Raw genomic sequence first — 13931 nt, forward strand, 5'->3', positions numbered from 1 at the left:
AAGAGCTGGCGGTGCAGAGCGTGTTCCGTCCACTGGGCTCCAGACCTCATCTCCTCACCGGCCCCTAGGAGCTGTCCACCAGCCACTGTCATCACGCGTGCTCCATAAGTCACTAAAGCACGGGTGACCTCTGACAGGTGACCTCTGACAGGCCCAGCTGGCCATCCTTGCACTACCTCGTTACCCACACAGGGAAACCCCGAGAGGGACGTCGGCTCCTCCCACGGAGGGGGTCAAGGCCTGCTGGACAGCACGCTCTAGAACGAGCCCAGTCTCGTGGCAAAGCCCCCCCAGAAGGTGCCCCCAGACACAAGCACACATTTGGTCAATGGGAGGCTACACAGCCCATGGGCTTCTGGTGGTCACTACAGCCCTGGGGCCTTGGGCGTCCTCACTGGGACCACCTTCCTCCTGCCCGCTCATCCTCAGCGGGGTTCCCAGGAGACGGAGTCTCCTTATCTCACTGGACCCAGTCCTTCCCCTCCTTCCTTGTAGTTCTGGGGAGCCAGAATCTTCTGTCTAGTCCCTGTCCGGTCCTTCCACCTGGCTCCTTAGTCTGCCCTTAGAAACAGCACTGGGGGCAAGGGGCAGCCATGTCACCCTGCTGCTGCAGATGGCTGGGTAGGTCACCTTGCCTTGGAATGGGCTGCAGATGGGCATCAGACCTCAAACCCCTGGGTCCAGGCTTGCTGCGACCCAGCAGGCCAGAGGCCAGCTCACACTAAGCTCCCCAACCCGCAGTGGCCAGGAGACAGGACAGCCTGAGGTGCACAACTGGTGGCTGGCCTGGCAGAGGATGCCAGAGGTGGCAGGGGCTCCAGCCGGGCAGGAGAAGGAGCCCGTGAGAGGGACGGGGTGTGCAGGCAGGAATGTGGCCTCGGGCGGCAGGGAGGGAACCCTGAAGGCCGGCCACGGTAAGCTCAGGCAGGCCGGGCAGCCATGAGCGCCAGACCAGCCCCCGCTCATCCTGGTGGTGCTGCAAGGGGTGGAACAGCGGTCTCGTCAGGGTTCTGGGTGGGCTGGCATGATCCAGGCCACGGGGCCACGCTGCAGGGGTTAGGGCAGGCTGTTCCCCCCGCCATGGGGCCGAGCCGTCCCATGCCTCCACTGCCCACTGACCGCTCCCAGCAGTCCTCCTGCTTGGACAGGCCAGATATCAGTGCCTGTGGTCCCCCTCAGCTGGGCCTAGGCCCCCAGGGGCACTTCCTCTCCCTGAACTGCACACGAGGAGTCCCCGTTGGCACTAGAGGCTCTCGATGGTTCCCAAGCTGTTTCGAGGAGCCCCAGGTGCTGGGAGGGCTGGGGGGAGTAGAGGGTGCAGGTGCCGCTGGGGCCCCGCCACCCCCTGGAGCCTCAGCCCAGAGGAGGCACCTAGAGAGGGGAGGCCGCGGTGCCTGATGGGACAGGGACCATGCTTAGGCTAAGAGGCCTGTCAGTGTCATGGCCAGGCTGAACCCGACTCTTCAGATGGGGCCTGGCAGGGAGATTTCATGTTGGGGTCATGTTGAGTCAGCCCCTGGGGCGAGGGGGACGAATGCCGAGGGGGTGGGTGAGGGGTGGGTGAGGGGGGCGTGCTCTCACCTCAGGGATTCACGAGCTGTGTCTTCCCTCCCAGGGGGACCAAGATGACCGGTCCTACAAGCAGTGCCGGACCTCCAGCCCCAGCTCCACCGGCTCTGTCAGCCTTGGGCGCTACACCCCAACCTCACGGTCGCCCCAGCACTACAGCCGTCCAGGTACTCGGTCCCCTGGCTCGCAGCCTCCCACGAGACTGTTCTTGTGGTTGCTTTTGTGGTTACAAAGTGGCCTTTTATGCAGCTAGGAACATGGCCGAGGGTGGCACTGTCCATGGGTGGCCGGTGGAGTTAGTGGTATACAGAGGGCCTGCTCTGTCTACCTGCTGGTGGAGGCAACCAGGTACCCGTTGGTCAGAGCATCACCCGGGAAGCACACCGCGGGAAGCGGTAGCTGAGCGCACGTGTCACAGGAAGGCAGGAGAACACAAGGGCAGGGACGGCTGTGAAACCTGAGTGTGGAGGAAAATCAGTGGCCAGAGAAAGAGGCGGAATATGCATAGCATGTCCCCTGTGCTCGATCAGTCACTGCAGGGAAAGCCATCCTCGTGGGAAAGTTGGCATGAGGTCAGGGCAGAGCCCCATGGAGGGTCCCCTCCACCCATGTCACCTCGTCCCAGCCTGCACCCAGCTGTGCATTGCTCTACCTCAGCTTTAAGACTCCTTGGCCCCCAGAGTGTCCAAGCCCAGGGGTGCACAGGGACGCTGCCTCTCTGAGGGATCTTTCCAGGCTGTTTCCTTGGTCAACTGTGCATGACCCCATTTCCACCTCTATGATGACAGCGCTGCTGTGAGCAAACCTGGTGGAAAAATCCAGTCATTCATTTGCAAAGTCACTTTCATTGGCTCTTTGCAATGTGCCAATAAGTGTGCCCAATAAATGTGAAGAGAGGGGACGAGAGAGAGTGAGTGAATGAGTGAGTGAGTGAATGAGTGAGTGAGGAATGAATGAATGAGTGAATGAGTGAGTGAGTGAATGAGTGAGTGGGTGAGTGAGTGGGTGAGTGAGTGAGTGAGTGAGTGAGTGAGTGAGTGGGTGAGTGAGTGAGTGAGTGAGTAAGTGAATGAATGAGTGAATGAGTGAGTGAGTGAGTGGGTGAGTGAGTGGGTGAGTGAGTGAGTGAGTGAGTAAGTGAATGAATGAGTGAATGAGTGAGTGAGTGAGTGGGTGAGTGAGTGGGTGGGTGGGTGAGTGGGTGGGTGGGTGAGTGGGTGAATGAGCAGATGGGTGAGTGGGTGGGTGAGTGGGTTGGTGAGTGAGTGGGTGGATGAGTGAGTGGGTTAGTGGGTCGTAAGTGAGTGGATGAGTGAGTGGGTGAGGGAGGGAGGGAGCAGATGCATGTGGGAACGAGTGGGTGGGCAGCCGGGGGTCAGTGAGTGATCTCTTTGCTGACTGGACCACTCACCACATCATGGGGGACCTGGGCTTGTTGACGGTGGCCCAAGGCTAAGGCCCAAAGGGCTAAGACTTGGACCCTGCGTGAGGCCTGAGGATGTGGTGAGAGACCACTCCTGGCCTTTGGAGCTGCCCTCCAACTGGGTCCTTGACCTCAAGGAGACCCCCAGGTGGAGTGACAGGCGTGGCTCAGGGGCCTGTGCTCCCCTGGAGCCCCAGCCTGAGGCTCTGGGCCAAAGCCTTAGGCTGCTGCATGTTCTTCATGGGGGAGCCCTTGGAGGGTCTCCCGGTGCCTTCCTGGAGAGGGGAGGCACAACTGTTCCTAGGCCCGTGGAGACTAGGACGGTTCATGGCTGGACGGCCAGGGCTGACGCCTTGCTCTCTGTCACCCGCAGCTGGTACTGCGAGTGTGGGTACCAGTAGCTGCCTCTCCCTGTCCCAACACCCCAGCCCCACCTCCGTGTTCAGACATCATTACGTACCCTACTTCCGAGGTAAGGCGCGCAGTGCTGTGGGTGCTCGTCCTGTGTCGGCCGCATGGCTTCCCGGAGCCCTGTGTCTCCTGCCCCATGTCCCTCGCTGTGTGTGTCCTGTGTCCGGCTCCATTTCTGTTGGTGTGCACGTGTTCCTGGCAGGGAAAGGCTGGTAGCTGGTGAGGCGAAGGCACAGGTGGAGGGCCGGGGCCACTCTGTGCTTAGGTCAGATCCTCTCACCTCCCACAGCAGCCCAGGCCCGGGTTCGCTAGTGTTGGTTTAGGAGCAGGAGCTCAGCTGTAGAGCAGGGTGGCCTTGGCCTCCCAGCCAGGAGGTGCACCACGCAGCCCCCAACCCTGGCTCTTCCCAGGGTGCAGACCCACACACCCCATGTCCCTGTAGGGACATGAGCACACACACACACACAAAAACAGACATGGCCAACCTCCTGCTCTCCTCTATGCCGAGGACTTAACTGTGTCCCCCAGATTCACATGTTAAAGTCCTAACACCCCCCCCCCATGTGACTGGAGAGAGGGCTTTTGATGAGGTGCATCAGGTCAGTTAGATGAGGTCCCCAGGAGGGGTGCTGATCCACCAGGCTGGTGGCCCTGTAAGGAGAGAACATGGCCCTGCACTTGTCTCTGCACATTCAGAGGGGGCCCCGTGAGCCACGTGAGCCAGACGCAGTCATGCACAAGCCAGGAAGAGGGCCTCAGAGGACACACCCTGCCCACCCGCTCTGTGACCTCCAGCCTCCGCAACCACGAGAAAATGTGCACCTGCCGTCGCAGGCCCAGCCTGTGGTGTCCTGTTACAGAGCCAGCTGACAGACACCATGGACAGACACTCGGGCCAGTGGAGGACCCACGATAGAGATCTGGCTGGTTCCCCAAGTGACACCCCAAGTGCACTATCCCTCACGGCTGTGGAGTCGGACATCTCTGGGCGACTCCTCCAGAGGCAGCTGGATCCTGTGACGGTCAGGGGCTGGGCCATGGCCCTCCCGTGCTTCATCCCAGGGTTCACCAGCTGGTCCAGTAGAGGAGCCTGGTCGTCATACCTCCCTCACCCCGGTGGCCCACCCCTGAGCTCCTGGGCAGTATTGACAGCTGGGAGGAGACTCAAAGCCCCAAGCAGGCTCTGCAGCAGGGGCCAGCCCCAGAGGCCTTGCCGCATGTGTGCTCGCTGTCCATCTCCAGGCCGCTTCTCGTACCTCTCACGCACCACAAGGCCCTGGATCTTGAGCTGTCCTCTCACCTGCCAGGGCCTTGCTGTGGGTGGGGCCATGCACCTGTGAGGTCCCCCACAGGGTGTGCCAGAGCAAGGGCAGGCAGTGGACGTTCACGGTCCCTGCCACTCTCCCCTGACCCCCAGGCAGCCACCATAAGCAGCTCCCTGGAGGGCCTAGAGCCAGAGCCGACCCTGGTGAGCCTCCTCCACCCACATCTGCGTCTCCGCCCTGGACTCCTACCACTCTGCGGTGAGGGAAGACGGGAGGGGACCCAGTCAGGGCAGGCCTTCGGGCTGCAGCGCCCCTGCTCCAATCCAGCCAGCGGGCAGCGCCCCATTCGCAGCCCAGGGGAGGGGGTGAGGGAAGGAGGCAGGGTGGACGGCAGCCAGCCCCTCCTCGCCCCCTGCAAAGAAGAGACTGGGTTCAGGCCCCACCCACCTGCCCACTGAAACGGTTCAGAGCCTGGGGTGCTCCCTGGGGGGTGCTCTGAGTGGCTCTTTGTTGCTGGAATGCAGTCTCCGCCCTGTTGCTTCCTGGCCACTTTAGCTACCACACCCTTTGCTCAGAAACCAGAGGAAGCTCCTGCCCCCCTCTCTGGTGTCAGATGCAAGGAGCCTGATGCCCACAGCTTCACCTTGTGTCTGACTCCATGGCCATCTGTGACCTTGGGGGCCCCAGGTCTTGGCAGAACCTGCTCTGGAGGAGGCCAAGGCTCAGGGGACTTCCTGGTTCAAGATCCCAAAGCAGAGCCCAAATTTAGGCTTCGACCCAACACGTACTCACAAGTCATGTCCACCCCAGGTCCACTCCAAGGCCACACTAGAGGGAGCCTGTCCTCTCCCAGCTCATGGGCTGCAGCATATCCCAGCCTCTGGGCACTCAGTTGTCCACCTCTCACTCAGACACAGGCCTGGCATCTGCCCTTCCCTAGGAGGGACCGCGAGGTTCTCTTCTGGGGCACCTTGGCCTCTGCTCAGCAGAGCTTTCCTGCTGGGCGACACCATGGGTGGAGGGCTCCCAGGCAGCTGCACCCCCGCCCCAGCTCACTGGTGCTTTCCCAGCCTGGTAGCTGCTGGCAGGGGCCCTGCGTGTGCCTCCCCTCTTTCCACCCTGCCCAGCCACACCTTCCCGCTGAGGCTCAGTGCCCAGGGACCCCCTCCCACCAAGACCCACATTCAGCAGAGGAGCTGGGGGCAGCATTGGCACTGAAGCGAGAAGTTCAGTCCCAGGTGTGTCCCTGGGGTAGGTGGGTTTAAATTTGACCTCTTTGCCTGTTAAGAGACAAGCAGCAGGACAGGTGTGGGGTGCCCAGGGGACTCCATGCTGCCGAGGCCCAGTGTCGGGACAGCCACTTGCTGACTAGTGAGCCTTCTCCTAACCATGTGGTGTGAGAAGGGAGGGAGGGGGCGGCTTGGATGTGGAGTCAGCCCAAGGCTGCTGCCCCCCACTCACTCTGCCCTAGGTAGCTCTTCACCTTGCCCACTGTCCCCTCCCTCTGCTCTGAAGTGGGGCCCTCTCGGGGGTGGGGGGTCCGTGACTGAGGTGGGAGGGGCTGCAGTGAAGTCCACACCTGTCCTGGCCATGGTCCTGACAGCACTTGAACTTGGCCATGGGCTGGACTTGCTTTGGTACCACCTTGAGAAAGTTGGACAAGAGCAGGCCAGAGAGCTCCAAGTTGGCACGGCTGGAGCAATGGAATGAAGCTGTCACATTATAAACCCCACACGCCGTGAATGTCCACGAGTCCCCACTGAGACAAGAAAGGACTGAGGACAAATCAACAGGGAGAAGACAGATCCGACGTTCAGAGGGTGCCGAGCAGCGTGGGCGGGGCTCTCTCAGGAGCTGGCACCTCTCCACCCGGTGTGGCCAGGGCCTTCACCTGGGTCTTCTCTCCAGAGAGGCATTTTAGGCACGGGGACAAAGAGAGCAGCTCTGTCGTGGAGGAGCCTTGTGGCGCCCACCAGCCAGGCCGTGGCCTCGGCAGGAGACCCTGTTGACGGCATTTGCCTGGCTGCCCGAGGAAGGCCAGCTCCCCACCCCCAGTGGTCTGCCTCCCCGACACGAGCCCCGTGTGTCCTGGGAAAGGAGCAAAAAGATCCAGCTGAGGAACTTTCTGGAAAGGCCTGCCAGCGCTTCCCAGGACCAGTCATCACCAGCAGGGAATCCGCGAGACTGGCCCGGCCAGAGGCACATGGGAGACGTGCCAGCTAATGTAATGTGTCTTCCTGGGACGGAGAGAGGACACCAGGCAAATCCACATGGCGTGGCATTTAGATGATGCTGTGAGCCAAGGTCAGGGGGCACCAGCCGGAGTACTCGCCTGGGGGTGTGACTACCTGAAACTGTCCTCAAGTCAAGACTGAGTTTAAACTGGAAGAGGAGGAAGGGGCCCAAGGCCAGGGGCTCCCCACCCATGAAGAGGCTCACCCAGGACAGAAGCCCCCCAGGACGTGACCCCCTGCAGGAGGAGCCCTGAGCCCCTGCCTGGGGACTTTACCAATAAAGCTCAAGGAGGAGCTGGCCACTGAGCGACGGCTAGACCCAGGCTGGAGCAGGCATGCTGAGGGGAAACGCAGCAGAGCGCTCCTGGTGGCACCACAGGGCCCATGGCAGCGGTGCATTTTGAGAGGGGAAGCCACCTGGGGACAAGTGGCACCTGTGCAGAGAAAGGGCCCTGAGCCCTGGGCCACCCTCCTGAAGGCTGGAGCTGCACTCAGCAAGTGCACCAGGGGGAGCCGTGCAGAGGCCAGGGCTGGGGAGGCGCGGAGGACTTGGTGGTGGCATCTCAGACACAACCCTAGGTGGACGAATTCAGTGACCAGTGCTAGAGGCCCCTGAGGGCAGGTGTGCAGCAGGCCTGGTGGGTCACTGGGGCCACCACAGCTGTGCCTCAGCTTCCCCATGGTCTTGGGGCCCCGGGAACCTCTGTCCTGAGATGCAAGGGCACATGGGCACACGGGCGCCTGGGCGCCCGGGTCTGGTGTACAGTTTCCAGGGCCACTGCATAATAGGCTGAGCCCTGGGGAGGGACAGGGAGCCTGTGACACATTAGATCCTAAGTGGTGGAGAAGGAGCATTCTAGACAAGGGCCAGCTCAGCCTAGCGATGGCGCCTGACGCGAATGTCCCAGCCCCCTGCAGTTGGCACGGATGCATTTTTTAAAGGCCGTGCTTCTGTCCTGTGTGGCTGCCCTTGGGGGGATCTAGTCAGTCACCGTGGGGAGAAGAGGTCCGGGGTTTCCTCTTGTTGCTCATAGGTCCCACCCCAATGGTGTGAAGGCCCTGCGGCCACCTGGAGTGGCCAGAGCCTGCAGACTTGGGGAAGCCCAGGGGGTCTGTGCTGTTGGAAGGGAGGTAGTTACAGCAAAGCAGGCATCTGAAGTCCCGTCAGTGTCAGCAGGTGAAGTCAGCGTCACACCCAGGTGGGACAAAGTGCTCCAGATTGGAGTTGCCTGCCCCTTTGTGGCCTCAGCCTGGTGTGGGCCACGGTGGGGGTCAGTCCGAGCTGAGCCCTCTGCCCCTGCGAGCCCTGCTGCTGCACCCGCCCCGCTTCCAGGCCCAGCTCCTCCAGAGTCAGCATCTGTCCAGCCTGCTACAGTCCCCGGCAGGTCCTCAGTCAGGCCGGCTTAGCCCCACTTCTGTGGGTACCGTTTCACTGCAGGGTCACTTGGACCAGCCCACAATGGAGAGGGTCTCAAGTCCAGACTGTCCCTTTCCCCTGTCAAGCTTATCATCTAATGTCCTGCGGGTCCCCAAGGTTAGTGAGGTGTCTTGCTATGAGCCACAGTCCTCCTCGCCAAGTGTCCAGTGCCCGCCCACTCTGTCACCCCATTTTTTACACAGCTGTTGGGCATGGGGCGTTCTCCCAGGGAACTCTGCTGTCTTGCTTGGTGACTTGATAATCCAACCTCCTTCCCAAGGCAGAAATTCTGATTCTAGATGAAGTAAGGAACTGGAGCAGGCTCAGAAGGTGCTTTCCACTTAGTTTGGAAAAAAAAAAAAAAAAAAAAAAAAATATATATATATATATATATATATATATATATATATATATATATATTTAGGAAGATGGAAATTGATTGATTCTGGTCTTCTCTTTTTCTGTATCTTGCAAAATTGCACTCAGTGATTTTGAGGACTCCCGGGCTCATTCCAGTGCCTTAGTTTGATCCATGCAGCTGATTTGTAGGCTCCTGGAGATGCAGCCCTGTGTGTACAGGATGATCAGGAAGGCAGGCCTTGGGGCTGGTGAGTTTGCAGGCTGCCGGGTGCACGGAGCAGCTGGGTGTGCACCCCAGAATCTGCCATGCACCAACAAGCTCTCAGCCCTCAGGTCACTGTGCCTCTGCCAGGGACCACTAGCAGGGTTCAATGCAGGTTGGATTAACAAGTCATTGGGCCTAGTCTGGAAAATCCCCAGGACCACAGTCCTCCTCTGGGCAGAGGGTGTGGGGTGTCCGCTGCAGGGAAGATGGGGCTTGCTGCACTAGCCATTTTGCTTGAGATGCTCTGCTTTTCCGTCCCCATCTGCTGTCCCTGTGCTCCCGTCTGGAGGCAGTGAAAGTGGCCGCAGCACCCCCAGCCTCTCAGTGCTCTCGGACAGCAGGCCTCCTTCCTCCACCTACCAGCAGGCCCCGCGCCACTTCCACGTCCCAGGTAGGCCCGGCTCACCGCCGGCTCCGCGTGCACATCCACTCACACGTGGCGGCCAGGGCAGGTACCGCACAGACTGCCACACCTCGCCCCAGCTCCAAACTCCAAGCTTCCCTAAAAATCACCAGGGTCTTGGCACATCCCCAAACTGCCCTTCATGTGAGCTTCTCCCCAAGTGCTACAGACTCCGGGGGCCGTCTGCAGCTTTCTGGGAATAGGCTGGAGAAAAGGGTCTTTCTGAGCTGCACTAGGCCCGGGCTCTTGCTGGCTGCCCATTCCTAGCCACCTCTTTCCCTGTCCCCTCAGATTGGGGTGGCATCCGCAGTGGGGGTGCTTGTTTTGGGGTGTGGGGTGCTAGACCTGCTGGCAGTTCTAAAGCGGGGTGATGAGAGTGGCCGACAGAAAGCAGTGGGCGGACACCCTGGCGACGGCCGCTCACCCTCCTGTTCTCTCCTTTTGTCTCCTCTCCCAGACACTGGCGTAAAAGATAACATCTATAGGAAACCCCCTATCTACAAGCAGCATGGTACGGTGGAGTCTGCTCGTGGGCCCTGCCCTGCATGCCTGGCACCCCTTGCTTCTGAATGCACCCTTTGCTGAGCCCTGGTCACTGTGGGGACGGCTTGGAGGCCCCTGGCTGTCTGAATTTTAAGAGAAAATTCCCTAGGAGGCCCCAGAGGCCTTTCTTCCTACGTGACAGTGGGGTCTTTCTGAGTGAGGACCCTGTGAACGAACCCCAGGTATTGCACGCAGACAGGCCCGGTGCGGGGGGCGGTTGGTGGCTTTGATTATGCTTTTGTGAGGGGAGCAGCCAGAGTGACCCCGGCCCACCTGGCAAGGAACAGAGGCTTCCCGATCTGTGACGTGACCCAGCCTGATCCTTGAGAAACAGTACAATCTGGAGTCAGACACGTATTCCCGTGGAGAAATTTGGTCTTGTTGTTTGAGACTATCTGACAATAGAGTGAACTGCCCTGCTCCAGGTGAAAGGGGGTCCTTGCCTTAGCAAACACGGCTTGGGAAGTGTTGTGGTGAGGGCATCTCTTGGCCCTCTGACGCCCCTTCCCACAGCCTACCTGGGACAGATGTGCACAGGGCAGATTACCAGATTCATGGAGCAGGAATCAGAACTGGAATTTCTGGGGTTTGGGGGCATGTTGCTTTCTGATCCTGAGCCTCTGTTTCCCCATGTGCAAAGCAAGACTGCCCTGTCCCTGCCCTCTGCCCAGGCTGGCTGGGAGGACCTCAGGAACCACGACTGGAGACACACTCTCCACTGTAGCATGCAGGGCACACGGATTGTCACCAATCCTCCAGAGATGGGAAGAGGGATTCCATCCTGTGTTGGAAGTTCCTGTCTAGATGCCCCCAAGGAATACTGCCACCTCCTGTTGACAATCGGGTGGAGGCCTTGGGGGTCCTGCGTGCTCTCTGTGGCTGGCTGGAGGGTCAGTGGTCTAGTTGTGTGATCGGGGAGGCATGTTTGTGCCTTCTTTCCGGGGTGGAAGAAGACCCTGCGTCTTGTGCCACCTTCCTATACCCAAGAAGGAAAAGCAATGAACGAGCTGCCAGAGTTTCCCGAGTCCCACCAGTGGAGCTGAGAGCGTCAGGCTCCGAGAGGGACCAGAGGGGACAGGCTAGATGCTGGGGCCCTTGCAGAGTGCCCAGACCAGCTCCCTCCTGCTTCAGGGGAAACTGAGGCCCAGCCAGAGAAAGGAGCATCCCAGAAAGTGACCGTCCCAGTGCCAGGCTAGAGAGCCTGCGAGGAAGATCGGTGCTCCTGGGAGCCTGAGACTGAGGTTGGCAGGGCTTGCTGTCACCCCCGGCTCTGCCTCAGGTGGCACCTCAGGGTGTGGTAACAGCCATCCAGGAGGGGCTGGTCCTGAGCAGGGGCAGAGATGGGAAGCCGGCTGGCCTCACCACTCACCAGCGTCTGGAGAGCCAAGTCCACTGTTGGGTCCTTTCACTGAACCCTCCAGTGGGTCCAATGGCTGTCCCAGGGCCACCTCTGCGTCTTTTAACTCTGAATGTAAAGGACTCCTCTCCAGAGGCAGGGGATTCCTACCTGACAACCCTGAGCCTCACCCAGCCCTTCCGTCATTCCAGAATGCCGTTCCGTGGTTCTGTGGGAAAGCGGACGGCGTGAAGCCCCTGCTGGCCACTGAGCATCTGGCCGAGGTCCAGAGCTGAATGTGAGCCAAGTCTGTCCCCAACTCTGCCCAAGCAGCCACCTGTCCTCCTGGTCGGGCACCCGTAGAGACTCTCGGACCAGTGTCCAGAGGTGACCCTAGATCACGACATGCTGGGCCTTGCAGATCCCAGCAGTGCCTCTGTCCAGGCTGTGTTTACATGACTTCCCACCCAGGCAGGGGACACCCCATTGGAAGTAACTGTGTGTGTGTGTGTGTGTGTGTGTGCCCACCCTCAGATGCTTGTGTGAGCACAGGGGCGTGTGCATGAGCATGTGCACATGTGTGAGAGGCCCACGCAGCCTCCTGCTTCCTCTGGGCAACCTCCTGCAGGCTGCAGAGGGGAGAGGGGAAGGGCATTCAGGCTTGAGCTGCAGCAGCAAGTGGGGAACCGCCGGGCCGTTGAATTGGCTTCCGTGGGTGTGTTCAACAAGCTTTAAAAACCAGCATTTTCACTGATGCGTCTACTTTCTAACTGTACCAAACTCTGAAAGTCTTTCTTACTTTTTAAATCATGCATTATGATCATTCAGGGTGGCAGGAGTCACAGGTGCCTATGGGTGGCCACGCGGTGTAACTGAAGTCCTTTGTTTACTCTCTTCTGCCGCCCGAGTCCGTTCCTGCTTCTGGGAAACAGGCCTCCAGGGGGGCCAGGCCTCTGGGCCTGGGCTGGCCCTAGGTGGTGAGGACAGGGCCGATCAGTGTCTGCCTGCGCAGCGGCCTGTGAAGTGAGGGTGGGACCTGGCAGCTGCTCGCCTCCTGTGACAGGGTCAGTACAGGCGGGGAAGTGACCGGTCACGGCTCCTGGCTTTACATCCTGCTCTGCCTGGCCCCCGCGCTAGGACCTGCTACAGGCCTTTACGGCCTGACAACTTTTCTGCATTAGCTCCAACCCTTCTTGGTTATCATTCACTGTTTACATGAAGGGGCGGTGGGGAGGTCAAGTAGGTAGCTGGAGAGGCAAAAGGAACAATGGAGCCTCCCTGGCCCAGGGTGGATGCCAGGCAGTCCTCTGGCGCCCCCAGCAGGAAGCTGCAGGGAGCAGCGGGCGCTGGGCCTGATGCTCCTGGAAGTTCCAAGGCTCAGGTGCCCTGTGGCTTTCTATGTGTTGTCGTGCGCCAGTGGGGGTCACTCACAGCACTGAGCCCTGTTGCTTTAGGGGACAGACTTGGAATGGGCCGTGGCCCTCGGCTCCACTTCACCACTGGAAATGGCCCATGGGGTCGTCAGCCTTTTCACTGCTGTGACAAAAGACCTGACGATGACAACTTTAGAGGAGGAAAAGGTTATTTGGGGGCCCGGTTTCAGAGGTCGCCGTCCATAGACAGCAGGCTCCATTCCTCTGGGCTGGAGGTGGGCAGGACATCAGAGTGGGAGAGTGTGGTGGAGGGCAGCAGCTCAGGTGATGATCAAGAAGCAGAGAGGGACTCCACTCACCAGATACAAATAGGTACCCCAAAGCTGCGCCCCAATGCCCCCTCCTCCAGCCACATCCCACCGGCCTGCAGTTCCCACAAAGTAATCCCCATCGGAGGACTGACCCACTGACTGGGCCAAGGCCCTGTGAGCCAGCCGTCTCTCCTCTGAACCTTCTTGCATCGCCTCCCATCTGCACAGGTCACGGGGTGGCAGGGCTGCCCACTCTTTCCTTGGATCCTGGTTGAAAACAGGAATGAACCGCCTCTGTGTCCCTCTGGGATCTCTCTCATGGGGTGACTCTCGCTTTGGTTTTGGGGTCCTTTCTTGGGATGTGAGGAAAGGGCAGGTGGCCAGGCATGCTCAGTGTTCAGGAAGAGCAATGGAAACCTGCTGTGGGCATCGGGAAGCCTCTGGCCCAGGTTCCCCGCGCTGGGAGTGGGCAGCCACGTTCCCCAGAGGCTGCTGGGTGGAGGCAGGGCAGGGCCCGGAGGAACCGCCCTGTACCTGGGGGCACAGGAGGCACGTCTGCTCTCCTCTAGTGCAGGTAACAGAGTGGTCATCAAAAGGTGGAGGGAGGGAGGAGGCTAGAGACGCCAGGGCCGCTGTCCTCGTCCTCAGTGCCACTGTCAGTCCTGCGGCAGCCCGTGAGCTCCTGTCCTCCTGGCTTGCAGTTGAGGCAGCTGGTCTGAGGGACTTGAATGACTTGCAACAATTTATCCACGAAAGTTTTTCAAGCATGCATTTTGTGCTAGGCTCTGTCCCAGCCCTCATGGAACTGGAATTCTAGTGGACTTGGCCACCTATGTGCATTCTCTCTCTCTCTCTCTCTCTCTCTCTCTCTCTCTCTCTCTCTCCCCCATTTCCATTTGAGTTGCAGAGCTGGGAACTCACTGGGGAATCAGATGAGTGGTGGGTCTATTCCTAGAGCCCAGGAGTTAAAGGGAGGAGCAGATTCCCAACCCCCTATAGCCCCAGGCCAGGAGAGAGGGCA

The 13931-nt window shown here is 59.9% G+C and overlaps 1 protein-coding gene across 13 annotated transcripts in view; it reads left to right on the forward strand.

The window, feature by feature from the left end:
- Ablim2 (actin binding LIM protein family member 2) overlaps positions 1-13931 on the forward strand; it is a 136719-nt gene that overhangs the window by 89740 nt on the left and 33048 nt on the right. For 8 of the 13 annotated variants that reach the window (XM_076865303.2, XM_076865302.2, XM_076865314.2 and 5 more), the window contains 4 exons: positions 1616-1736; positions 3366-3464; positions 9234-9335; positions 9805-9858. In XM_076865303.2, coding sequence (XP_076721418.2) covers positions 1616-1736; positions 3366-3464; positions 9234-9335; positions 9805-9858 — 376 coding nt within the window. The remainder of the gene's footprint in view (positions 1-1615; positions 1737-3365; positions 3465-9233; positions 9336-9804; positions 9859-13931) is intronic. The other 5 variants (XM_076865311.2, XM_076865312.2, XM_076865313.2 and 2 more) reach the window with 2 other exon arrangements.

This window comes from Callospermophilus lateralis, chromosome 8 (assembly GCF_048772815.1).
Source record: "Callospermophilus lateralis isolate mCalLat2 chromosome 8, mCalLat2.hap1, whole genome shotgun sequence".
NCBI lineage: Eukaryota > Metazoa > Chordata > Mammalia > Rodentia > Sciuridae > Callospermophilus > Callospermophilus lateralis.